The sequence below is a fragment of the Chlamydomonas reinhardtii genome, chromosome 4, assembly GCF_000002595.2.
Source record: "Chlamydomonas reinhardtii strain CC-503 cw92 mt+ chromosome 4, whole genome shotgun sequence".
NCBI classification, from domain to species: Eukaryota; Viridiplantae; Chlorophyta; class Chlorophyceae; order Chlamydomonadales; family Chlamydomonadaceae; genus Chlamydomonas; species Chlamydomonas reinhardtii.
The window spans coordinates 1,941,442-1,966,747 of record NC_057007.1 but is presented as its reverse complement, the minus strand read 5'-3'; the positions used below and the strand labels follow the sequence as shown (position 1 = coordinate 1,966,747).

Genomic DNA, 25,306 nt, shown 5'->3' with positions numbered 1-25,306 from the left:
GGAAGTTGATACCAGCCCAAACTAAACCAAAACCAACGAAAACGAGCGGAGGGGAGGAGGGGGCGGAGGACGGGGCGGGAGGAGGAGGGGGCGGAGGAGGGGGCGTATCGACGGCGGATAGCGGGGTGGGTCCCACGGTTGGGGGTCGGAGGGGGTGGGCGGTGGTGGAGGAGGGGGGCGTGAAACCCAAATCAAGCCAGCGTGCCGGGCGCATGGGAGTTGCCGTCTACCATTTCCTCAGCCAACCCTGCCAGCCCCCCGCACCCACACCTCACCACCCCCCGCACCCACACCTCACCTCCACCCACACCTCACCTTCAGCCCGCCGCACCCACCCTCACCTCCACCCCAGGCCTTCAAGGCGCTTGAGGAGCTGCGGGCGGCGGGGTCTGTGCGCCACTACGGCGTGGCCAGCTGGGACTGCTTCCGGGTGCCGCCCACGGACGCAGGCCACCTCAGTCTGGAGGTAAGCAGGGGGGGGAAGGGGCGGCCTGGTGGGTGGGCTGCTGGGTGCTGGTGGTGGTGGTGGTGCTGGAGATGTGGGGGTTGGGATTTGTGCGGCTGTGCTGATGGCATGCTGAAACCAAGTGGCAGCTTGCTTGCCTGGAGAAGGGCACGGCTTCAGGCCGCCCGCTAGCTTGAAGCCGCTCTCCGACAACAGCCAACTACTCTTGATCCCCTTCCCCCCTTAAGTAGTCATGAATGTAACCCTCCCCCCCCCCCCACACACACACGCGCGCTTCCCCGCACGCCCTCCCCCCACGCGCAGGAGGTGGTGTCGTGGGCTCGCGAGGCGGGCGGTGAGAAGCACGGCTTGGCAGCCATACAGCTGCCGGTGGGTGCGCGGGGTCATGCACGTGTGTTCGTGTGTGGATTAAGCGGGGGGGGTTGTAAATACCAGCCCAAACTAAACCAAAACCAACGAAAACGAGAGTGCAGGCAGAGGCGTTAGTTGCGAGCGATAATACTTATGGGATGTGGGTCGAGGCGTCGTGGGGGGGGGGGTGTTGCAGTTGTGCGTGAGGGCACGCTACCGGTAGTTACCATGTGTAGGATTTTGTGCGCTCACGTGTTTGTCGGCAGCGCGCACTCGTTTTGGAACCAACGTGACCTTGCCTTGCCTTGGTCCCTCGCCCGGCGCAGGTGAGTGCCAGCATGCCTGAGGCCTGGTCGCAGCCGTGGCAGCTGGTGGGCAACAACAGCGTCACCGTCATGAAGGTGAGATGGAGGTCGGAGCAGAGTCGCAACGCACCTGCAGGAAGGTGACCAGCGTGTGTGTACCGTACGTTTAGCTGATCACCACGCACCCCTGCAAAAAAACAATTATTTTTACACCACGCACCCCTAAACCGGCTTCTATTCTGCACCACGCACCCCACGGTGTGGTAATGTTTCAGAACCACGCAGCCGTGAACTGCGTGGTCTGTGGTCCCAAGTGTGCGTGTACAAGAGGCTAGGCAACGCAGTGGTGAAACTGCACAGTGTCGTCAATGCGCACGTGCTGTAACCGTCACCGCCAACACCACGGACCACCGCCACCCTCCGCCACTGCCCCAGCCCCAGCACTCTAATCCGATTCCTCACTCTCGTCAGAGTACGTGGAATGGATACTCCGTAGTGGTGTTCGTTACATATGTAGTACTAGCGCTGGTAATCTTGCGATTTAGCGATTTTGGCGGCACGGCACGCCCCAGATGGGTATTCCTGTGGAACCCCGCACCCCACCCGAAACAATTCGTGCAGAACCCCGCACCCCCCCCCTCAGGTGCGTGGTATTTCGGGTTTTGTGCCAAAATAATTAATTACATGCGTGGTGATATGGGATTAGGTACGGTATGTGTGTGGGGGGGAGGGGGGCGGGTTGTAAACACCAGCCCAAAATAAACCATACCCCGCCAAGCTAGGGGGTGGGGGGAAGAGCGTGTACGGTACGTTGATGGTACGTTCATTACGGGCTTCACTGGATGCGTGTTCAGGACTTTCCTGTCCAGTTTGAATGAGTTTGCGAGGCCAAGCTAGTGGCCATTTCACCTCTGTCTCCTGCTGCTGTCCTGTCCTGTCTTCGTCCCCTACAACTCCGCTTCTTCTCAATACAGCATGAATGTATCCTCACCACTCCGCCTTCACTTCTTAAATAATCATGAATGTAACCTCCTTACTTGCAGGCCGCCGAGGAGCTGGGCCTGGCCGTGTTCACGTCCGGACCCCTGGGCGAGGTGGGTGCGGGGAGGGGAGGGAATGGGGGCGTTGCATGGACGTTTGGAAAAGCGGTACAGGATTGGGGGGGGGGGGCGGGGGGTTGCCGTTCATGTGGAGAACGGGTGGGGGGGGTTGTAAATACCAGCCCAAAGTGAACCAAACCAAGCCAATCTAGCGGAGCACAGGCAGAGGCGACAGTTGCAGGCGATGGGGAGGGGGTAGCCGTTCATATGGAGAAGAACTACGGTGTATGTTGCCTGGGCACCCACCACCAGTCCACCACCCGGCCCAATTTCACGTAATCCCCCCCTTTGCACCCCTTGCCTTCACTTCTTAAAGAATACATGAATGTAACCCCCTTTGTACCGCTTGTCCAAACATCCTTGCAACCCCCCGCAGGGCGACCTGCTGAAGCGGCTGACGGGCCGACTGGACGGGGTGGTGGAGCTGCGAGGGCAGACCACCACCGCGCAGAAACTGATCCAGGTGCGGGCGCGTGCGTACGTGTAGAGGCGTGTGTGGAGGTGTGGAACTGTGGAGGTGGTCAAATGTAGACGTGTGTGCGTGGGCTGTGGGACACAGGAGCCCGGGGTGCTGACGTCGGCAATGGGCCCACTCGTAAACGTGTGCACGGCTGGCGCGCTTTCAAGGGCGACATGGCGCCCAGGTACCGCACGGCCCCGTTCTGCCTATTCTTGCTCGTGTTATAAATACCCTGCAGCCCTTTTCCAAACACACAAGCTTCACCAGCGCCTACTCGCTCACTCCGCAAGACAACTCGGAAATCTTCACTCTCTCATTCAACCAAAATGCTTCTTCCTCATCGTTCAACATGACTGGTGACTATCCTATCGACTGGTGCGAACGCGGGGCAGGGCCAAAGCAGGGGCGGACGCAGCGCGACGGGTGCCGTCATTCGCGCGACCTGCGTCGCGCTGCGTCCGCCCCTGCTTTGGGCCTCCCCCGCGTTCGCACTCACCAGTCGATACGTGAGTCGGCAGTCGTATTAAGCGATGATGAGGAAGCCATCTTGGTCGTAGTGAGCGAGTGAAGATTTCCGAGGTGTCTTTCGGTGTGAGTGAGTACGGTAGGCGCTGGTGAAGCTTGTATGTTTGGAAGAGGGCTGTAGGGCATTTATAACACGAGCAAGAAAGGGCAGAACGGGGCTTTGTATGGGAAGTTCGATGGGAAGGGTATGGCACGTGCAAACCATTGCGCTGTCACTGTCTCGTGCCCGTAGCGCGCGTTACTGAACACGCGGAAACCGCAAGACCCGCGGAAACCCGCAAGACACGCTGCGCGGCTTGCCCGCAGGCATGCTGTTATCATATGCAATAGCCAGTCGCGCCCCGGGCGGGCTGGATCGGGCCGGGCGCCAAGTTCACAAGAAAGAGTAATTGTAGCTATTGAATGGCACCTTCCAGCTGCGACAGCTATTGCCGCCGCCGGGTCATCTTCGCACAACAAGCGCGGGCGCGCCGCTTGCACGGCTATCGATGGCTGGCCCGGTCCCATCCCCGTCTGCACAGGCGCCACACGGTTTGAGGCAGGCTCGACGCCGCGCATCCCCAAATTCCCCTGCCTTCCCCACCGGCCACCAACGGTCGCCGCGCCTGTCGCGTCCTTACATCCCACTCGCGTGTTTGCCTCCTCACGCGGCGGTCCCGACTCCTGAAGTCGGCACTGCGCGACTGGGCCAGGGGTTTGCGGGCAGGCCCAAAGCAGCTGGGCGTTCTCTCGTTTTGCTGGCCCAGTCAACAACTGGCGGCCCCTGGGCAGCCCTTGCCTTTCTTTCCTCTTATCTGGAATTATCTGGAATGGGCGTCGCTGCCGGATGTCCCCTGGCCGACCCCCGGATGCTGCCCCCGCCCCCGGCGACACGCCTGCTGTACCAACGTGCCCACAATTTTGCTTGTTCTTAACCAATCATGGAGGTAATCCTACCCCCCTGTCGTCTCCCCCTGCCCCGTTCCAGATTGCGCGGAGCACTCCCGGCAAGGCCATGGCCACGGCCCTGGTGCGTACGTGCATGCGTGTCTGGCGAGCTGGAATGGCGTGGGAAGAGGAGTGGGAGTGGGCGTGGGCGTGGGCATGGGGAGTGCGAATGCAGTTTGGGCACAAGCGCAGCCAGGGCGGCACTGCAGCGGGACTGTCACAGGCTTACCTTGTTGCTCTGGGCACGTAGCCACTGCAAAGGAAGCGTGAGGGTTGGTACATCCCCAGCACCTCCCGCACCTCACGCACCTCACGCACCTCCCGGACCGGGAATTGTGCTGGCTTATCGACACGCCGCACCATGAGCAGTAGGCTGCTGCTGCATACCGTACCGTGTGCGCCTCTGCCTGTCATGGCTTGCTGCTGTCACGACGTTGCCACAACATATACACACACACCAACACACACACACACACACACACAACCCCACACATACACCCCAACACGCCAATACAGGTGGGCCACAAGACGCGGGAGTTCGTGGTGTCCAACACGGCGCTGGCCGCAGTCGACCCCATGCCGGTGAGGTGTCCCGCGGCAGGCGGGAGGCGTGTGGCGATGGTGGGCTGGGGCGGGGCGAACAGGAAGGGTGGCGTGTGGTGCGATGGGCTGGGGCGTGTGGTGGGCGTGGGGTGGTGGGCTGAAGGCGGCGTGTGGTGGTGGTGGGATGGGGTGTGTGGTGGGCTGCGGGCTGGTGGCTGGGGGCTAGAGGTGCACTGAGGGCCGCAGTGGGGAGGCTCAGCCGACAGGGTGGGGCTGGGGTTAGGTGTGAGTGGGTACGACGGGGCCGCCGGCACGGCGGTGGTCCCGGCCAGCTGCTGCCAGAGGGCGCTGTGCACACAGCCCCACTCCCGCGCTGCCGCCAGCCCGCCACCACACGCCGGCGAGCCACCCACCCGCAACCCCCCCCCCCAGATTTACAGCCCCACACACACATACAACACATGCCACACACGCACACACGCCGCCACCTTGCGCCCCGTCTGGGTTAGCAGTGGTTCATCAGCAGGGATTGTATGCAACTACCCCTCCACCCCATTAATCATGATTGTGACCCCGCCCCACCCCCGGCGCAGGAGTCGGACTTCCATAGCGCCATGAAGGCGGTGCGGGCCATCATGAGCGAGGGGGGCGCGGCGGCAGACGACGTGGGCGCCGACGCCGGTGGTAGCGGCGCCGCCAGCTCGACCTAGACAGCGAACGCAGCGAATGGTGATCAGTATTATTGGTGAACGGGTCTGAAAAACAGTAATGGTGAATGGGTCTTATCAGTAGCGGTGGTGAATGGGTCTGATCGGTAGCAGTGGTGAATGGGTGTATTTAGTAGTAGTGCTGAGCGGGTGTGATCAGTGGTAGTGGTGAACGGGTCTGACGTACCGTATTGTGTGCGTGCGCGTGATCTCTCATGGCCGGACATGGGGCCGGGTGGACAAGTGCGCCGTGGATGCAGCGGAGGGGTTTGCGTCAGCATCGACGGAAACCCGGACTTCCGTCTATCTATGGGCGGTGGTCGACTGCCGGTGGTCAACCGCCTTTGTGCAGCGCACACACCACACATGTCGTGCTCGCGCATGGATCAGGGTCACATGCCGGTGTGTACATGGCATACTGGCCCAAACAGGAATGGTGTTGCCTAGTCGCGACAGTTTCGACCATGCAGTGGCTTGTCCTTGCATGAGTCCCATCACATTTGGGTGACACACTTTGCGCGTGTGGTAGTGCGGTAACATGGTCGCCGTCTCTTTGTCTTGTCCACGTAGTCATGTACCGGTATACCGACAAAGTAATCCTGCTGACTATGTATGTGTGTAGAACGTGTGTGTGGGGGGGGGTTAGGCTTGGGTTTTGGGACATGCGTGAGCGGCCCCGCCAAGGCGGTCCACGCGGTTATGGGACGTGCCCCGTGCTGTAAGCTGGCGGCGCAGGGGAAGAGCCTATGAGGGAGGGGTGGCTGGGGACGAATAGGGTTACTGGCAAGACATTCTACGCGGTTGGCGCGGTTCGCAGCGTGGGCGCGTTGAGAGGCGGCCATGTGCGTAACTGATTGCGGCGTGATCCGCAGCGCGAACAGATTGTGAGGCAACCATTTTGCCGATTCGTGTCACTGACCTCCTGACCGCCATGCACGTTTTCCTCTCTGACAATCCCCGCAGGCCCGAACACATTTCCCCACCCCCACACCCGGCTATGCAACCAGGCCCAGTCAACAATGTCACACAGTCACAGTGCCTGCGGCGGGCTGCCTTATGGCCTGGCACGAGCCAGGGTAGCTAGTATTCTTCATTGGGCAACTCCTGCCATGTGGTGCCAGGGGTCGGGGCGTGGGCAGCGGGGGGCCGGCCGGGCCCGCCTCACTGGGGGCTGAACGGCCATACCGTACTTTCGCTCGGCCATACTTTCGCACACTTGCACGGCCCCCAGCCACGCGGCTCACGCCGTGCCGTGAGTGTCGTGACAACCGCCTGGCAGCGGCGCAGCGTCGACGGCCAGCCGACGCAGCGCCGCGCCCCGAAATGGAACGCCAGCCGGGCGTGGCACTGCTGCTGGAGAATCAGAGAATGCTCAAGTGCTAGAGACCAAGAGTGCTAGGTTACAGCTAGGTTACAGCTCCCCGGGTCGCGCGCACACATGACAGTACAACAGGGACACACACCTACCTACCCAGTATCCCTCCATGCTTGGGCCCCGCCGCCCCAGGCTTTTGGCCCCACTGCACTTGCACAGGCTGCCACCGGATCACGTATGCACGCAACCAAACCGACACGGTGTGCTTAGTAGCCCTTCTCCGGCGCACCTACGCTATGACGATGGTCACATCGTAGTTGCTCGCGTAGGTAACATGAACACCCAATCACTTGAACTGAGCTACCGAGTAATCACACCAAGGGCCGCTTGACCACTGCTACGCTAAAATTGAATCGAAGGGTCACGCAGACACGCACAGCCCCCAACCCAAACACCCACTTCCCTCCCACACACCTCCATGAGTTGTCCCCACTGTGTAATATTGACGATGCTTAACCGAGAAAGCCAGCGAGCACAACGTTGGAGAGCCCTGGAGGCTGGCACATCAGGACAGTGTTGCGTCAGCGTCAGCCACCCCCCTCCACCGCGTCCCACCACTAGCCTACCTGCCACCCACTCCGACTGCAGCGGCATCCGCAGTATCCAACAACCTTCCTCGGCGCAGCGGCGCCCACCCCTGACAATACCGTACTCTGTAAACAGTATATGTCCAAAGGCGATAATCTAAATGCGTAACCGTAAAGTAAATTTCAAATGACACCCGCTATCCACCACCCTATGTCTTCGCAACCGTGGCGCCCGCCGCCGCCCCGCCAGCTCCTGCCCCCGCGCCGCCCAGGCCCGCTGCCGCCGCCGCCGTGGTAGCAGTGGTCACCGTGGTCGCCCCCGTGCCCATCCCTCCGCCAGCTAACCCCGTCCCCGTCCCAGCCCCCGCCGCCGCCGCCGCCCCGCCTGCCGCCGCCCCGCCGGTCCCCGCCCCGCCCGCCACCGCCCCGCCTGTCCCCGCCGCCGCCACGCCTACGGGCAGCGGCTTGACCGCCGCCGCTGCGGCCGCCGCCGCCGCCGCGCCCGCCGCCGCCGTGGTCAGGCCGCCGCCGCCCGCCGCCACCTGCCCGCCCAGCGGCGGCAGTTTGATGCCCATGCCGGCCGCGATGTGGCGGATGGCCAGCTCCTGTGGGGGGTAGCCATTCATGCGAACGGTTGGTGATGGGGGATTCACTCATGATTGTTGAAAATGTGAAGTGGGAGGAACGGGGGTAAGGCAGCAGCGAGGGGGAAATGGGAGTGGGTGGGGGTGGGTGGGGGTGGGGGTGAGGCAGCAGCGAGGGGGAGAGGTGAGGGGGAAGTAGGGTGGGCGCGGAAGCAGGGGAGCCCGTGTGCGAGGAGAGGGAGGGTGGAATCGGTTGGCCAGATGCGGGGCAGAGGGTCAAGGGGTCATGACTAGCCAGACGGGGCGAGGCGGCGAGTGAGGGAGCAGGCCGCCCTGTGTACCGGTAGGCAGGAAGCAGGAAGCTACTGAAGGTGAGGCAGCGTTGGTTGCCCCCGTAAGAATGCCAGGAGGCAGGCATCAGGCAAACACACGAATCGCCTCTGACGAGTCCTACCAGCCGCCCACCCACCAGCACCAGCACCAGCACCAGCACCCCACCCACCACCACTCACCCACCCACTACCACCCACCCGCCCACCCACCAGCACCAGCACCAGCACCCGCCCACCGGCACCCGCCCCCGCCAGCACCCACCTGCGCTCGCAACAGCTGCTGCGGCCCCGTGACGCGGCTGTAGATGCGGTCCCGCACCAGCAGCTGCTTCAGCCGGTCCACATCCTTGTACACGTGGCATTTCTGTGTGTTGTGTTGTGTTTTGTTGTGGGGTGGGGTGGGGGTTGCAAGGATGTTTGGACAAGCGGGAAGCGAGGTGGGTGGTTAACTCTGAAGTCTGAACCAATGCCATCAGGAAACAGAAGCGCTGCAAGGAGAAGGGGATGGGTGGGTCGATGAAGAGGTGGACACAGTAGGATGAGGCGTTCACGTGAGACGAGGGAGGGAGGCATTGGGCGTGTAGCTTCGAGGCGTGGCTGTTTCAAGTCCAATAGGAACCCAGGGCACAGCGTGGGGGGCACAGCGTCTAATGTACGACAGGCGGCCGGCCCTCCCGATCCTGCTGTCACCGTGCGTCCAACACCCGCGAAGACCTTCACAACATTCCCTTGTCTGCACACCCAAACACCCACCCACCCACCCACCCACCCACCCACCCACCCACCCACCCACCCACCCACCCAGCTCGCCCTCCCTCTCATCCCACCCCCACCTCCCGCCCACTGCTAACGTTGCCGTCCTCGCGCAGGGGCCCCTTCCCTGGCGCCGCTCACCCTGCATCTCCACGACGCCTCGGCCCCCTCCCATAAGCATTATCGCCTGCCTCTCCTCCACTCCTTTCAATGCAGCCCCCCCTCCCTCCCCCCCTGCCTGTGCTCCGCTCGTTTTCGTTGGTTTTGGTTTAGTTTGGGCTGGCATTTACAACCCCCCATCTCCCCCCAGCCCCCTCTCTCCCCGCAGCGCTCCTTGCAGCGCGACTGTTTCCTTACGGGATTGGTTCAAAGTTACCCCCCCCAAAGCGCTCACTGTGCCGTCCTTGCGCACGGCTCCCTCGCTGAGCAACGACTCGCGCACCCAGTGCTCCCGCGCCGCGTCCTCGCCCTTGGTGGCCGCCATGTAGGCGTGCAGGTCGAAGTCCAGGCAGAAACACTCCTTGACCTGAGGGCGTGGGCGTGTGTGTGTTTGTGTGTGTGTGTGTGTGTGTGTGTGTGAGAGAGAGAGAGAGAGTGTGTGTGTGTGTAAGGGACGAACGGATATGAGTGTCAGCGGATGCCATGCGGGTAAATGCATGGGCTAGCGTGGCGCCTCACAGCGAAGAATGCCAAGCGACACCCGCGCCCAGCTCCTAACCAATCCATCATCAAGACCGGATGATCGCACCTTTGTGACGTTGCCGGCCTTGGCCGCTTCTCGGTACTCGTTGGGGCAGGAGATGCGCGCCTTGCCCATCTGCACCGTGCAAACACACACACACACACACACACACACACACACACACACACACACACACACACACACACACACACACACACACACACACACACACACGCGCGCGCACACGCGCACACGCACAAATGCACCAGACAGAGAGAGATTGAGGGTTGGGAATGGATTGCAAGGGGCCGCGTTCAGGGCGACGGCAGGTGACCCCAGGGCAACGTGGTGCAGTGCAGTGTGGGGTCGGACCAGGCGAGCGGGGCCCGCTGCGCAACCGCTGCAGGGGGGCCCGCTGCGCAACCGCTACAGGGGGGGGGGGCTGCCGCTGCAGGGGGGCTGCCGCCGCTGCAGCATGGCTCTAACGGGCGGGGCGCCATCTGTTCCATCCCCCAATACACCCAGCCCAGCCACCCGGTCGCATGTCGCCCAGTCGCCTGACAACTGGCCCTCGGCGCTAGTCCATGCAAAACCAACCCCCAACCCCCATCCCCTAGCCCCACCATCAAGCCTGGCTCCCACACCATAACACCCATGCACCACCCCCCGCCCGCCCCCACCCCCCGCCCACACAGTTTCTCCTTGCAGCACGACTGTTTCCTTACGGGATTGGTTCAAAATAAACCCCCGCCCACACACACACGCCCACACACGCCCACACACACACGCCCCCCCCCACACACGCACCAGGTCGTGCCAGGAGGTGTAGCTGATGTGCAGCAGGCTGAAGTTGGCCACCGCCATCTTCCACTCGCCCTCGGGGTTGTGAACCGGGTCCTTCCACCTGCGGGGATGGCGGGCGGTGGGTTGTGCCGGTCGGGGTTGCGGACACGACGTACGACGGCGGGTTGTCAGGAAGCGGCGATGGACTCCACACCCACCCAGGGAGTAAGATCTACCGTATCCTATCCACATGCCTTCGTTGCCCACTCCCACTCCCACTCGCGCCCTGTCCCCCCCTGAGTCGTCTGCAGCCGCCTGTGCTCGCTGTGAGGATGCGTACGCACGCACGCACGCACGCACGCATAATTGTGATAATGCAACCTTATTTCCTTTGTTTTGTTGCTTATTGCCGCGCCGTGCACGCCGTACACATTCGGAACACTCGGCGCGCCCCCGCACGCACGCACGTGGGTCAGGAGGCGGCGATAGACTCCACACCCGCCGAGGGTTGGAAGGGTCGAGAGGAATATCTATCCTATCCAAACGCCTTTGTTGCTCACACCCCGCCGCGCCCTGTCCCTGATCCATCTGAATATCTAGCTATCCACATGCCTTCGTTGCCCACTCCCCCTCACGCCCTGCGCCTATGCTTGCTGTGATAATGCGCACGCACGCACGCACGCACGCACGCACGCACGTACGCACGCACGCACGGCTGTTCTATCCACGTGCCTTCGTTGCCCACTCACATTCTACCTCGCGCCCTGTCCCCCCTGAGTCGTCTGCAGCCGCCTGTGCTCGCTGTGAGGATGCGTACGCACGCACGCACGGCTGTGAAAATGCGGCCTGACAAATTTGATTTGGTTTGGTTTGTTGTCAAGACGCCATGCTTTGGTTTGGTTTGTTTGTTAACAACGCCGTGCACACACCGTGCACACTCGGCGCGCCCCCGCACGCACGCACCTGTCGTCCCTGGGCCCCAGGAAGTCGTGTGGGCCCCACATGTGGATGTGGCCGCGGTCCACCCGCCCGATGGACTTGCCGTTGTAGTACACCTGTGTGTGTGGGGGGGGGATTACGTTCATCATTAGTTAAGGAAGTGTGTGTGGGGGGTTTGCAAGGATTGTACAGAGAAGGGGGGGCAGTGGGCGGCAGTGGGTTGGCGGGGTGAGGGCGAGAGAGGCGAGCGGGGGTAAGGGCGAGAGAGGCGCGGCGAGGACGCATGCAAAGGAAAGGCCATGAGGTAGAGGAAAGGCGGGCCATGCGGTAGAAAGTGATCACCCATCAACGTCTGTGACAGTGAAGCGCGCGCGCGCGTGTGTGTGTGTGTGTGTGTGTGTGAAAATAAATGAAGCCCGCCGTGTATGTGCGTGTGCGTGTGTGTGTGTGTGTGTGTGTGTGTGTGTGTGTGTGTGTGTGTGTGTGTGTGTGTGTGTCTGTGTGTCGGATACACTCGCGCCGCCCCACCTGGTAGAATGTGCCGTAGGTGCCCAGCCGGAAGCGCCACTGGATGTCGCTGGTGCGGTTGGGCAGCGTTTGGTCGTGCGTCCTGGGGTGGTGGTGGTGCGTGGGGGCGGCGGGGACACAGTGACGGGGGCGGAAGGGGTTTGATTGGGCGGTGATGATGGTTGTGGTATGACACCGGCGGTGGCAGTGGAGATAGCAAGAGAGGCAGGACGGTAGCGGAGAAACACATGGAACACGGGTAAGTCCGGGAATCAGAACAGGGGACGCAGGACGCCGTCTGTGCCCCCGCATGGCGGCCTCCTGGGACCCTCGCCCCACGCCAGCAACCACACGCCCCCGGTCTGCCAGCAACCACACGCCCCCGGTCTACCACATATACACACACACACACACACACACACACACACACACACACACAGTCACACACACTCTCGGGCGGATCATTTCTAACACACAAGCACACACCCACTCCCACTCTTCCTCACTTGAACAGCGTGACCTCCTCGTACTTGTTCACCACCTCGAAGCTCTCAATGACCGCCTCGTGGTTGTGCATCTTGAGGTATCCGGCCCAGGCGGGCGCGGCGGCCAACTCCGCGGCCAGGCTGACGGCTGCGTGAGATAAGGGACGAGACAGACAGGAGACACGCCTCGATGACGTCTTGCATTTGCATTCACACTAGCTGATAGAGGTTACATGTGGGACGACAGCCGTGGAGAACGGGAGGGGTTACATTCATGGTTCTTTAAGAAGTCAAGGCGCAACATGTGGAGAACAGGGGGGAGGGGTGCGAGTATGCCGAGTGGAGGGGGATGGCCGGATGGGTGCAGCGCGGCTGTGCTGGACGTGGCTGATAAGTGTGTGAGTGTCCGCATGGCCCGCGGGGTGGTGGGTATGGGTCCAAGCCCTGCATCGCACTCACAGGGTATGGACAGCTGCCGCCCAACCCCGCAGCTGCACACCGCACTCACAGGGTATGAGCAGCTCGTCGGCGTCGATGTGCGCCATCCAGTTCATGCCGTCGCGCCGCGCGCGCTCGAACGCGATGTTACCGCAGTAGCCCTTTGTGGCGGCAGCAGCAGCGGCGGTGGTCAGGGCGGAGAGGCAGACCCACGTGGCGCCGACGTGGGCGTCACGAGTATTAAAGAGCACAAGGAAAACGTTGCGCAAAGACAGTGTGACATCACGAGTGTGTGTTGGGGAAGCTGGTGCGTAAGCACAGACACATACACGCGTGCGCGTGTGACACCCACGCTCGTCCACACCACCCGCACCCGCGCTCACACACACACACACACCCCACACACACGCATGCACGCTCACAAGCACACACAAGCACACACACGCACACGCACACACACACACACACACACACACACACACACACACACACACACACACTCCCCCCCACCCACACCTGCTTGCTCATGAGCCGCCAGTTGCCGGGGCGGCGGCCCCAGTCGTCCCGCGCCGCGTGCTCCAGCCAGGCCTACAGCACGTGCGCGCGTTAAAGAGCACAAGGAAAACATGCGTGTGTGTGTGTGTGGTGGTGCCATGGGGTGGGGGTTGTAAATACCAAGCGAAACTAGCGGAGGCGTGGGGGGGGGCGATCTCATGCATGATGGCTAGTTAAGGGGGACCAGAGACGCGCACACACGCAACGTTAAGTTGACACACACACAAAACGCAGTACAGAAGCGGCTCGACTGCATGCAGCCTACTCGAGGTCACAGGTGCGCCAGGGGTCACCTGCGGGGGTGTATTCATCAAAGCTTCCCAACCAAAGGCTTCCCAGGCTTTCCACACACCCAGCGCAACGAGCCACCTCCAACCTTCCCGGGCCCCCACGCAAACCCCAAACCCACACAGGCCCACCCGCCCACCCCCGCTTAAGCCCCCCCACCTTCCCCTTGGTTTGGGCTGGTATTTACAACCCACCCCACCCACCCCACCCATCCACCCACACACGCAAACCCACACACACACGCCCCCTCCCCCTTGCCGCGCGACTGTTTCCTAACGGGATTGGTTCAACGTTAGCCCCCTCCCCCCGCCCCCACCCCCGCCCCCACCCCCGTCCCCACCGCCTCCCCCCCCCCCACCTTGTTCTCCGCGGTCGTGGCGAAGGGCTTGCTGATCAGCACCATGTCCAGCAGCGGCGCCAGCTGCAGCAGCGCCCGGTACGTGGCCTCGTCACGGCCCTGGAAGGCCACCTGTGGGGGGTAGCGTTTGATGCGAGTGATTTGTGTACGGGGGAGGGGATGAGGGAAGGAGAGGAGTGGGGAATGTGGGGATGCGGGGAGAGTTGCAGGCAGGGGTGTAAAGGCTCGGCAACGACCAAACCAACGCAACTCAACCCCGCCGTCACGCACTGGCCCGCACCCACTTGACCTAGGGCAGCCAGCCCATCCGCCCCCTCTCGTGGTGCTTACGTGTGCTCCTGCCCGCCACCCTTCCCCGCACTCTCCAAGTCCAAAGTCCCAAGCCCCAAGCCTGCCTGCAGCCCGCCGACGCGCCCCGCCCTACATCGCCCACAACCCACTCACACACTCCACCCCCTTCCCCGGCCCAGCCAACCCGCCCCCACAGCCCCAGCCCCACCGGCTCCACAGCCATAGTTGGTTGTGGCTTAGTTTGGGCTCGTACGTACAACCCCCCCCCCCGAACCCCTCGCCCTACATCCCCAGCCCCTAGTTTGGCTTGGTTTGGCTGAGTTTGGGCTGGTGTTTACAACCTTCCCCCCTTGCGCCCAACCCGCGACCCACATAGAACTTGCACACGCCCAGCTGCGTGTGGTACTGCATCCAGGGCAGCAGGCTGCGGCGCAGGCCCCACAGGTTGCCGTTCCACACCGTGAAGGCAGCCACCTTGACCTGTGCACGTGTGTGCATGTGTGTGTGTGTGTGTGTGTTTGTACGGCATAAGGGTGTGTGCGTGTTTGTACGGCATAAGGGTGTGTGCGTGTGTGTGTGTAACGCATTGGGTGCGTGTTTGATTGTGTGTGTGTGTGCTTGTACATGCACATGTGTGGATCAAGCAGACAGACAACGGGCGAACCAGGCCCCAACGCCCCCAGAGCACCCCAACAGTGAGTGTAAGTCGGCGCATGGGGCTGCCATGAAACGCAGCGTCGCTACCGTGTGTGAGAGGGTTCCGCCACGCCCAGGACTGAGACACACACGGGCGGGCCGGCGCACCTGCATGCCTGGGCCAGGCACGCCCGAGGCGTTTGTGCACACCTGCAATTCACGCGGGGCGGCGCGGGGCGGGGCGGAGTGGGGGGGGGGGTCAGTTATGTCCAAACCCAAAACGGGGGGAGATAGGGTTGGGTTCAGGGCATGAGTATGGCGAGGAGTGCTGCAGGGGCGCGCGGGTCGAAGGGATGGGGGCTCCTGGTACGTGGGGGTCGAGCGCAAACACCCACCCACCCACGCACAACCACAACCACACCACCCACCCACACAAACACACAAACACACAAGGGCGGGCTTCGTTTTTAACACTCACACAAGGCGCCCGGCATGCACCGGTGCCTGGCCAGCCGAGAGCCGAGCCGCGCACACACAACCGGCATGTCGCATACACTGTCTTTGCTCTATGTTTTCTTTGTGCTCTTCAACACAACCAGCACGCAACCTCCGATAACAACACTGCACTGCAGCCCATGCCGCCCGCCCCTCGGCACACGCCTGACTGGACGGCAACCCGCTTCAAGCGCACGCACGCAAACACCCCACTCATCCGGATGCCATGGCACGTGCAGGTCGTACGGCAAGCGGCACGTACCGTAGGAGGCCAGGACGTGTGCCCCGGCCCCCCTTCCCCAGTTCGCGCGCGCACCCACACCCACACCCACCCACACACCCACCCACCCACCCACACCCACACACACACACACACACACAACCTTGCGTCACTCACATCCCGGTAAAGGTCGTTGAGGAACTTGATGCGCGCCGGGATTGTCTCCAGCTCCTGCGGGACAAGCAGCGAGGGAGCCGGGGGCCGGGGTCGTTCCAACCGGGTGATGCCGGCACGCCACGGCTCCTGGCGGCCACGGGCGCCGTGCCCAGGCGCAAGAGCAGGACGCGCCAAGCAGGCGGCCCGTTCACGACGTTCTCAGCCCGTTTGCCAGCCGCCACTACAAACCCGGACCCAAACACGCCACCTGCGCCCGCTCAGCCCCTTCATCGTCGTCGCCCCACCGCACCCCATCACCACCCCACCCCACCCCACGCCACACCACACCAGCAAACACCGTCCCCCGATCAACCTTTTCCCAACCACATGCTACAGCCACATCCATGCGCAGCCACATGCGACAGCTACAGCCACACCCGCCGCAGCGGCACCGCCCTTCTCTCACGTGCATCAGGTCCCAGGGCGCCAGTCCAAGGGCGGCCGATGTGGGCAGCGCCTGCTTCTTCACCGCCTCGTTGCAGTCCACAGCCGGGGTCTTCTCCATCTCCTGGACATCCGGAATTGGGGGAGGGAGGTTACATTCATGATTAGACCAGGGATTGGGGGGGGGGGGGGGGTTCTCGGGATGGGGTTCCAGATCAAAGGGGTTCCAGAGATGGGGTTCAAGGCAGGACTAGTTAGGGAAGGGGTGTAACGTGCGAGACGAAGAATGCTTTTAGGGGGCGTTTGTTTGGTGAGCTGGTTGGTGGCAGGCAGGGGCAGGGGTTGAAGATACCAGCCCAAACGAAACCAAACCCAATGCAGTAGAGCGAGGAGAGGGCAGAGGTTTGGGCGTATGGGGTAAAGGGAGCAAGCTGGCACAGTAAGTAAGGGGGCGGGGCGTGGGGGCGGGGCGCAGGCGCCGTCATCACAAGACACGGTTCCTGCACGCCCTCTGCTGCTGGCGGAGTGCCTGACCTTGCGAGGTTGCGGGAGTGTTCCAGGAGTGTTCCAGGAGTGATCCGGGAGTGACACGCATCATCAATTGCCACCCGTCACATGAGCCCTTCAGACGTGAGCCCTTCATATTGCCGCCCACCGCCGTGCCCATCCTGCCGCCTGCCGTGCAACCCCGCCTCCCGCCGTGCCCCCACCCGCCCGCCCTCCCGCCCCTCGCCCAGCGGCGCTGGCACGGACCTGTAGGTAGTGCAGCAGCTCCTTGTAGACGCCGTACTCCGTCTGAGGAAGCAGCAGCAGCAGCAGTGGCAGGGCAGGATTCCGCGGGGCCAATAAGGAGAAGGCGAAAGCAGTGAAAACCCGGTTGGGACAGGCTTGCTGACAGGCTCCCCGGCGGGGACAGGCTCTCAGCCGGGGCGGGGGGTGTGCACAGCGGCAGTTGGACCAGCAGCTTCCCACTTGCTTGCCGAGCATGACCCTGGCCCGCACAAGCCCAGCGCTGCTACATCTGCTTTGTAACAAGGGTGGAAACTAAAGCTAGGCCAAACCACAGGGCGCTTTAAGCGCGCGAAAACATGCCAGTCCATCGCGGTCGCGTGCATACCTCCAGTAGCTTCCGGCCCATCACGCTCGTTGTGCCCCATAGCGAGGTATCAAGAGGCACTGGCGATGTGATGGGGATACTCCTGCCGTCTGTTGCGGGTCGCAGGGTCGCTTGCTCTAATAGATCACTGCTTTGTAGCGAGCGACGATTCTGGTGATGTTGAGACCAAGAGAGCGCTTCAACAGACCTATAAGCAACAAGGACTGCGAACGCGAGCAAGCAACTTATCGCGCGCATGATTATTTCTGTGTTTGATAATCGAATTACATATCTGTTGGTCACAGGAATGTATATCAGCAACGGGCTTGACAAAAGCTGCGCTGCTGTGGCGCATGTGCGTGGGCTGTCGATACACAGGCCGTCGTCAGACTGGGGCGCGAGCGCCTTACTTGACCTGATGGAAAGCCGGAAAGGCGCCCTACGTACACAGGAACACCTGCAAATCAAGTATGGCGTCGTAAGTGCGCATCCCAGGTTAACATATTGGAACCGCCTCGGGTCACGCCGGTGTTCCGCGTGGCGTCCCATACCCTCCGCTTTCAGTCATTCTCAAGCATACCGCAACGCAGCCTGTCCAGAAACCCTGTGCCCTCGTCCCTCAAACGCTTCTCAACGTCTGCACAACTGCGATTGCCTCCGATTCTCCGAGCTTCCCACCTGACGCAACACCTTACACAAAAGCGCAACAGTATGTTCCATTGTGGAGTGCATGACACACCGTGCCACACACTACCGTCCCGGCAGGAAAGGCGCATTAAGTACACAGAAACATCTGTAAATCAAAGGATGATGTCTTAATTACACACCGCAGGGTTGGCGTGTTGCACTTATAGTCGAGGCGCGCCACTGGCGTGTTCCGCACCACTGGGGCGTGCCATACTGTAGCAGGAACGCCGTAAAAGGACTTGATGACGAGCTGGGGCTACCCTTAAAGTTATGTGGGACTGACGCGTAAGTCCCACACATACCCTACGCGTTGTGCGTCGCTCTCAAGCCTACCGCAACGCAGCCTGTCAAGACGCCCTGAATCTTCGTCAGTCGAAATCTTCGTACCTAGGAACGCTACCAGGAGTCTACACAACTGGTATTACCTCCGAGCATTGTACCCAACGCAACACCGCATGTTATGCTTGAATGTTGACTGAGAAACATCCCACCGGCAGTCAGCGTGTGGTGCTGTCATCGCATTTGAGGACAGCAACCTGCACACGCATATCGACGTGCTTGAAGAAACGCAACACAAGCAAACAAGGGAACATGACGTTGTAGAGCCGAGGCCAGTAAGCTAGCACGAGCAAAAGGAAAAGCGTGAGCATGAGCAGCGACCGCAACTGCCCTGCCATGGAGTAGGCATTGGGCAGGAGCTCAGTACCACGAACACAGCTGCGCCAGCCTAGCCATGTACCATCATCACGAGCCACCAAGTTCTCACTTGTACTCCCTAACGCCCTCGCAGTCTGCTGAATTCTGCCTGTGTAAAAGCTGCTTGTTCTGCTTGTCAGCCTCATGCCCATTTGGTCTGATCCATACCGTAGCTTTCACACTCCAAACCAGCCATCCTTCAGAGCCTCGCATTATTCTGCACAAGTATGCCGTGCGTTGCTGAGTTCTGCTGCCGCTGCGACCGCACACACCAAACATGTCTTTCCTACGGTACTGGAATCAAGGGACGCAGCCCTATTGTGACAGTCTATGAGTAAGCCGCTCACACGCGCCACACCATCCGTGGGCATTCCACAGTACGGTCCTAGCCCGTAAGTAGAGCGGTCACCGCCTTCGCCGCCCATTTGTCAGAGATGAAGTACAACCACCGCTTAAATACAACCAGCAGGGTAGCAAACCCACGCTATTCATGAGACTGTGGCCGCGTGACGCTCCCGACTGCTCCAATCCGCCGCCCGCTGCGCCCTACCGCCACCCGCCGCTAGCCTGCCTGCCTGCCATCAACTACTTGGTCCGGGCCCGCTTCACCGCCCGCTGCTCGCTCGCCTCCATCAGCTCTAGCATCAGGTCAGGCTGCTGGGTCATCAGCGCCCGCAGGCTGTCTCGCGCCGCGGCCCGCACCTCCGCCGCCCGCTCGACGTACCAGCGCTTCAGCCGCAGCAACAGCTGATCGAAAGCGCCGCCGCCACCGTGCGCCTCGCAGCAGCCCGCGGCCCACAGCAGGCTGTCCACGATGCTTCCGGCGTCCACTGACGCGAACAACACGTCCAACGCGCGGGCGCACAGCTCAGGCAGGAGCAGCCGGTCCGCCAGCTCAGCCACGCCGCGCGCCTGTTTAGGCAAAATGTCCGCGCCGCCCGTGTACAACCAGCGCAGCAGCAGCGCGAAGGTGTCGGGGTCCGCGTCCGGCAGCTCCAGCTCCGCCGCGCGCGCGTCTTCGAACGCGTCGCCCGCCAGGCGGTGCTTGAAGTAGTCGCAGCGCGCGGACAGGATGGCCCGGTGGCAGTGAAAGCGCCGCTCGCCCACGCGAATGACCAGGTCTGCTACTGCGCCGCCGCCGCCAGGTTGCTGCGCGTCCTCCACCAGCGCACCCAGGTCGGCGGGCAGGCTGCGCGGCGGCGGCCCCGCCGCTGCTGCTGTTGCCACAAGCGCCAGTGGTGTGAAGCTGGTCGCAATCACCGCAACGCGCTTGCTCTCCCAGTACGGCTCTGCCATTTCGTCTTCATCCAGGTCCCCGTCAGACTGCACTTGTGCAATTTCACGTGCAGCTAGGTAGCCGTTTGGCAGGATTACCAGGTCTACCCACCGGCCAGCCAGCTCCACGCCTGTCACCGTGCTAACAGTTCCACCAGGAGCAACGAGGCGCAGGCGCGTTACATCCGCTGTTGAGTCCAAGTCAAGGAGCAACAGCCGACCGTCTGCGTTGACCTGGAGGCCTGCACTGCTGAGGTGATGGAACCGGGCGTCGGCACCGCTGCCATCGACCCTCGCTGCGCCCCGCTCGCTCTCCTGCCCCGCCAGCAGCTGCGGCGTCGCGCCGCCTCCGGAGGCGGTTGCGCTGAGCGGAAGGCGGTACACCGCGGTTCGGGTATGAAAGGTTAGGCACTCCTCCGGGCCCCAAGCGTTGCCGGGTGGCAAATGGGCCACCCCGAGGATGGTGGATGCTGCTCCCCAGCCCTCCATCTGCACAGTCGTAACGTCTGCCTCCCCCACAGCCGCAGGAGCTGCTGCTGCCGGTGCAGCCGCTGCTGTTGATGCAGCCTCTTCCCCCCCCCGACTGCTTTTGGCACCGCATCGACTCCGGCAGCTGCACCTTGCGGATCAGCGAGCCGTCTGCCACGTAGGCCACCCCGCGCTGGTCGCACGTCAAGTGGCGAGCTTCCGCAAACCGGGCCGCTTTGCCCCGCCCGTCCTGCGGCGTACCACCATCATCCCTATCACCAGCCAGAACGCACGCGGTCCATGCGCACTCGGCATCCAGGCCACCTTCCGCGGGTGGAATCAGGCGCACGATGGACTCGCCGTCAATGGCCAGCACAGAGCCGCTGTAAGAGTCCCATGCCATAGCCTGAGCATCGCCTTTAAAAGAGAAGCTTTCGCCCGTTTCATGCTCACGTAGCCCGAAGGCCGTTCCAATTTTAAAGCCTCCACCTGGCAAAGTTGCGCCGTCGAGTTCAATCAGCTGCTCAATAGTGCTTATCAAACACTTAACAGAGCCTCGTGCGAGGTAACACAGGACAATGGTTTCACATTCGTTGTCCAAGTCCAAATAGCAAGCTGGAAAGCTTTCTGTCATATTGGAATCATCTGATTATCACATTGTCACACAGGTCCCAGCACCTCATCGAGGAAATGGAGTCTGGGGGAAATGGAGTCTGGGGAAATGGGATCCAATGGACTGTCCAATGGACGCAGAATCGCCCGTTTTCGCCCGCCTTTCGTATTCGTGTAGTATTAAAGCTGGGTCAACTTGGGCAGTCTTCAATACAAGAAGTGCGCCGCGCACAGTTGCACCCTGGAGTTCGAATATGTCACAACACGTGGTAACTAAGCATCTTGACCTGTTTTCTGTGTAGCGGTTTACAAAAATGCTCGTGCAGTCGCAGTTCAAGTGAAAATAGCAAACCGGGTAGCTTCCTTCTGGTCATTCTGGACTGGTCTCAAGAAAAAATACACTTGAAGACGGAGAAATATGTTGCGCCACTCCCTTGCCCGTTAACGACTTAACGTGTCACCTGAGGGCGGATCGGCGCCGTGTCAACGAGCGGCATGGAGAGTTTTGTGGCAGTGTGGAGGGAAGCCCGTGCGGAAAGCCGTTGATGCTGGACAATAGCAATTGAGGATAGCATGTTTCGGGGTTTGGCCCGTCGGGTGCTGTTTCGCACAGTCCTATGCTTGCGCGTCACAGAAGGGCGTGCGCCAACACGGACCAGTACGGAAGCCCTGCTCTAAACCTCAGCGCCGAGAAAGGGGCGTGCCACCTGCGCCTTTGGCCTTACGCCTTGCTTGGGCTAGTAGGCCCTGCTCCCAGCCATGCATGGGAGCCCCACCACCTGCCTCTACCTGAACCTTCCACCTCCCACCCCTACAGTTCCAAATGTAGAAGTACGCCAGCCTTTTAGCCCCATGTTCAAAGCCCCGGTCATGTAAGCAATGCACGCCTGGGCCCAGGGTAGGGGGGGCCCTCCCCTGCCTGGGCCGCTACGGGCCTGGCGTGGACTACCGTACCATAAATGGAAAGGATGCGGGGTCCCCCTATGACTTGAGGTATAGGGTTGTCTAGAGGCACTCTGCTGACATGACAGCTCATCGTGGCCGCCCCTTGCCATGCTTGGGTTCGCATGTCATTTTCTCACCCGTCACTGCGTAGGCCTCATGCAAAACTTGTTTAGATGCCGCCGCCAGCCCTGGCCTCGGCCCTTTCACAGTACAAATGCAGGACGCCGCTGTGGCACCCAGCCGCTCGAGGCAGCAGCAGCGCCACAGGAACAAACGCGTTCTTCAACACACAAATGCGCACGCACGCCAACGCGCAGCGAGGCTCAGACCGCGCGTGGCACCACTTTCCCCAAGGTACGTAACTGCACTATCTACTACAATCGCCGCCGTGAACTGCCTGCTTGCCGCCACCAACACCATGCAGGGCGCCCCTGTCGTACCGCATACGGTAATGGCGGCACAGCCGCATTCTGGCGTCACTTGACTGCTGGATGCAGGCCGCAGCGAGCAGCCTGCTGTTGCAGTGTGGCCAGCAGCAGTGCATATGCGGATCATTTACGAGACACGCACCATCCTATTCAGAGCTTGCTTGGCAGGCATCGGCCAGCAGGGGGGTAAGGGCACACTTACAGACCTCACGCGCCCATAATCATCCATTCATCCTTCCGTCTAAGTACCCGTCCCGATCGTTTCCCGCGCTTGTTGCGGCGGGGCAACTACTTACTTCAGTTACTGCGCTGCTGCGTCGAGGTAGGGAATGTCTGAGCTGAATGAGAAGAACGGGTGCTCGTTGTACAGCCGCAGGCCGAAGCGCATGAGGAGCTTGAGGCCGATGATGTTGGCGGCGGGCTGGTGCACGGCAGGAGGCTCCACGGGGCACTTGCGGCCAAGCAGGGTCGTGTACTGGATGTCAAGGTCCGCGTCCTCCGCCATCTGGCCGTCCTTCTCAAGCGCCCTGAGCGCCTTATCGCAGAGGTACATGTGCTTCGGGGCGCCCGTGTCGAGGAGAAAGCTCATGGTAATGAACTTGCCAGTGCGAAGCTTCCATGAGACGCGCCACCAAAGCCGGTTGAACTTGCCGCGGATGTGGTGGAAAGTGAACTCCGGCACGATGGGCGCGTCCATCTCGATGTAATCACCAGGATGCTGCCCGTTGCTATATCCCAGAGGGAAATCCTCAGGGCACAAGGCGACCCCGCGCTCAGATTCGTCGAAATCGACAATTGACATTTTGCGACGTCGGTTGTAGGAGCTAGTGCAAACGCGTGAGCTAAGGATCGATGTCTGTTCTGTGTAGGGTAAGTCGCTGGTCGCCCTGATGCCCTCGTAGCGGCCGCTTGACGAGGCGCGTTCCGCGGATCCGTGTTCCACGCATGCCGGCGACGTCCGGCAAGCCCTCCCATGTCACCGGTGCCCACGGTGAAAACATTTCGCGCGGCTCTATGCACGGCGCGGGTTTGGTGGCATCTGAAAGGTTTTGGGGAGTTGGGGAGCCTGCTTCCAAGGGAAATGTGGCAGGGCGTAGATGCTGCGGGAGGAGTCGTCTATGGTTTGTGTGGATGCCGCGGTCCCGAGAGCAGCTGCAAGATACGCGCGCTGAACTGGAGCCGCAGTGGTCTGTCGTGAGTTGGCAGCCTCGGCACGGGTTGAGGGAGCCCACAGAAGCACCTGGCCCACCAGCGTCGTTCTCACCGTAACCGTTAGTTGTCCGCTAGGGGACACTGAGAACCCGCTTCCATCCGGCATTCCGGCCTCAATTATGCGCTACGTCCGCGAGCGATACCGGTGTGCGCATGCGGCAATACTTCAGCACGCCACGCACAGCATTTCGCAACCCTTACAGCATCACTTGTTCACCCGAACGCACGCCACACGGGGTGTACGGCCTCCCAAGCGCAGTGCCGTTATGCCGCACGCAGCGCATGCAGCGCCTTTACATGCATCCTGCTCAATGACGCGCTGCTGCCACGCCGCAGCCCCCTGTCAGGAAATGGAAGAAACTCCGGGAACTCCGGGACCGACCGGGACCGACCGGGACCGACCGAGACCCATCTCCTCCGCCCACCCACCAGGGCAGACTGCCTCATCAGCGCGCCACACCCACCACGCACCCTGCCGGCCACAGGGGATGCAGACACCCCCCATAGCAAAGCACCTCAGCCAGCGCCCCAACCTCAGCACGGGGGGCCCACAAGGGGAGGAGCCCTCGGCAGGTGAATGCCGCAGCGCTGGCGGCCCCACGAGGCGTAGGGAGTCCCCACGCGCCCTCAGGCTCCAACAGCAGCCCCCAACGCGCCCTCACAGCCTCACACCCACCCTGGCTCATGGTTGCTTTCGCAACCTACCCACCTCCGGCACTCCCACACCAAGCTCTCAGTCTCAGCACCGGCAGCCGACCCTCCGAGGCGCCCTCAGCAGAACATGTAGGTGCTGCTCTCGCCGCGCAGCATGCGCCGCGCGCGCGCGCTACCCACCACCCGCTCCAGCTGCAGCACGTCCCAGCCGCAGAACAGCGCCGTGACCGTGGCGTGCCCAAACCCGGCCACGCCTGACAGCCCCGCGCCTGCCCCCGCCCCCGCGCCGCCCTCCTCCAGTAGGTTGAGAAGCTCGGGGTAGAAGTGGCCGTGGTCGGGCAGGCCGTAGAACAGCACGTCCTGATGGGGTTTGGGAATTGGGGTGAAAGGAAAGGAAGGAAGGTTGGTGGAAATGTAATATAGAAAGGTTGAGGAAATGTAGCGGAGATGAGATGGAAAGGGTGAGAAGGGAGGGAAAGGAGTGTACGGGCATGACAACTGAAGGTGACTGAAGGTGAAGGGCGGAGTTCTTCAAGCGCGGATCGACGCGTCGTTCTGTACGCTTTCGGTAGGAGAGAACGTTGCGCGGCGTAGCCGGTGCACCATTCATAAGAATAGAAGGCAACGGTGTTGTTTGAGGCCGCGTGTCTGCTGGCAAGATTGCAGACGGTGGCGCTCTATACCATCGCAAACCCCAACCCCCCACAGACGCGGCGAAAAGCGGGCAGGGTCCCCGCAACCGCAGCTGCAGCCGCAACCGCAAAGGCAACCGCACCTTGATGCCGCGGATGCGGTAGCGGTGGTAGAAGTGCGCGCGCTCGGTGTAGATGAGCATGCGGCGCTGGCCGTGGAAGAAGCGGGCGCGGGAGCGCGTCACCTGCGGGCGGCGGCGGAGGGTGGGGTTGGGGGAGGGGGAGGGGGTGGGGGTGGGGGTGGGGGGGGGGTGGGGGGGGGGGAGGGGGGAGGGGAGCAGGGGGAGGGAGGGGAGGAAGGAGAGGGAG

The 25,306-nt window shown here is 62.0% G+C and overlaps 5 protein-coding genes across 6 annotated transcripts in view; 1 reads left to right on the top strand and 4 right to left on the bottom strand.

The window, feature by feature from the left end:
* CHLRE_04g218500v5 (uncharacterized protein) overlaps positions 1–6,341 on the top strand; it is a 10,786-nt gene extending 4,445 nt beyond the window's left edge. Inside the window, exons 8-15 of the mRNA XM_043061840.1 lie at positions 353–466; positions 770–835; positions 1,144–1,218; positions 2,166–2,216; positions 2,599–2,685; positions 4,175–4,216; positions 4,651–4,716; positions 5,271–6,341. Of these exons, the coding sequence (XP_042925192.1) occupies positions 353–466; positions 770–835; positions 1,144–1,218; positions 2,166–2,216; positions 2,599–2,685; positions 4,175–4,216; positions 4,651–4,716; positions 5,271–5,387 (618 nt within the window). The 3' untranslated portion in view covers positions 5,388–6,341. The remainder of the gene's footprint in view (positions 1–352; positions 467–769; positions 836–1,143; positions 1,219–2,165; positions 2,217–2,598; positions 2,686–4,174; positions 4,217–4,650; positions 4,717–5,270) is intronic.
* A 431-nt stretch (positions 6,342–6,772) lies between these two features.
* CHLRE_04g218450v5 (uncharacterized protein) lies at positions 6,773–17,605 on the bottom strand. Its single transcript, XM_043061839.1, has 17 exons — positions 17,350–17,605; positions 16,986–17,027; positions 16,255–16,356; positions 15,810–15,863; positions 15,086–15,127; positions 14,654–14,761; positions 13,991–14,101; positions 13,306–13,377; positions 12,860–12,950; positions 12,373–12,499; positions 11,888–11,969; positions 11,384–11,475; positions 10,445–10,541; positions 9,704–9,772; positions 9,350–9,481; positions 8,465–8,566; positions 6,773–7,891 (listed from the first exon to the last, which is right to left on the bottom strand). The coding sequence occupies exons 1-17, from the start codon at positions 17,368–17,370 to the stop codon at positions 7,496–7,498; spliced, it is 1,740 nt and encodes a 579-aa protein (XP_042925191.1). The 5' UTR covers positions 17,371–17,605; the 3' UTR covers positions 6,773–7,495.
* A 128-nt stretch (positions 17,606–17,733) lies between these two features.
* Positions 17,734–21,445, bottom strand: CHLRE_04g218400v5 (uncharacterized protein). Its single transcript, XM_043061838.1, has 2 exons — positions 20,748–21,445; positions 17,734–20,569 (listed from the first exon to the last, which is right to left on the bottom strand). The coding sequence occupies exons 1-2, from the start codon at positions 20,855–20,857 to the stop codon at positions 19,297–19,299; spliced, it is 1,383 nt and encodes a 460-aa protein (XP_042925190.1). The 5' UTR covers positions 20,858–21,445; the 3' UTR covers positions 17,734–19,296.
* A 198-nt stretch (positions 21,446–21,643) lies between these two features.
* Positions 21,644–23,287, bottom strand: CHLRE_04g218350v5 (uncharacterized protein). 2 transcript variants are annotated; one of them, XM_043061836.1, is made up of 2 exons: positions 22,736–23,287; positions 21,644–22,526 (listed from the first exon to the last, which is right to left on the bottom strand). In XM_043061836.1, the coding sequence occupies exon 1, from the start codon at positions 23,134–23,136 to the stop codon at positions 22,741–22,743; it is 396 nt and encodes a 131-aa protein (XP_042925189.1). In that variant the 5' UTR covers positions 23,137–23,287; the 3' UTR covers positions 21,644–22,526; positions 22,736–22,740. The 2 variants fall into 2 exon arrangements, with proteins under 2 accessions (XP_042925189.1, XP_042925188.1); XM_043061837.1 differs by having other exon boundaries at positions 21,644–22,523.
* Positions 23,288–23,653: 366 nt separating this feature from the next.
* Positions 23,654–25,306, bottom strand: part of CHLRE_04g218300v5 (uncharacterized protein) — an 8,352-nt gene continuing 6,699 nt past the window's right edge. Inside the window, exons 13-14 of the mRNA XM_043061835.1 lie at positions 25,081–25,182; positions 23,654–24,665 (exon numbers count right to left, since the gene is read on the bottom strand). Of these exons, the coding sequence (XP_042925187.1) occupies positions 24,423–24,665; positions 25,081–25,182 (345 nt within the window). The 3' untranslated portion in view covers positions 23,654–24,422. The remainder of the gene's footprint in view (positions 24,666–25,080; positions 25,183–25,306) is intronic.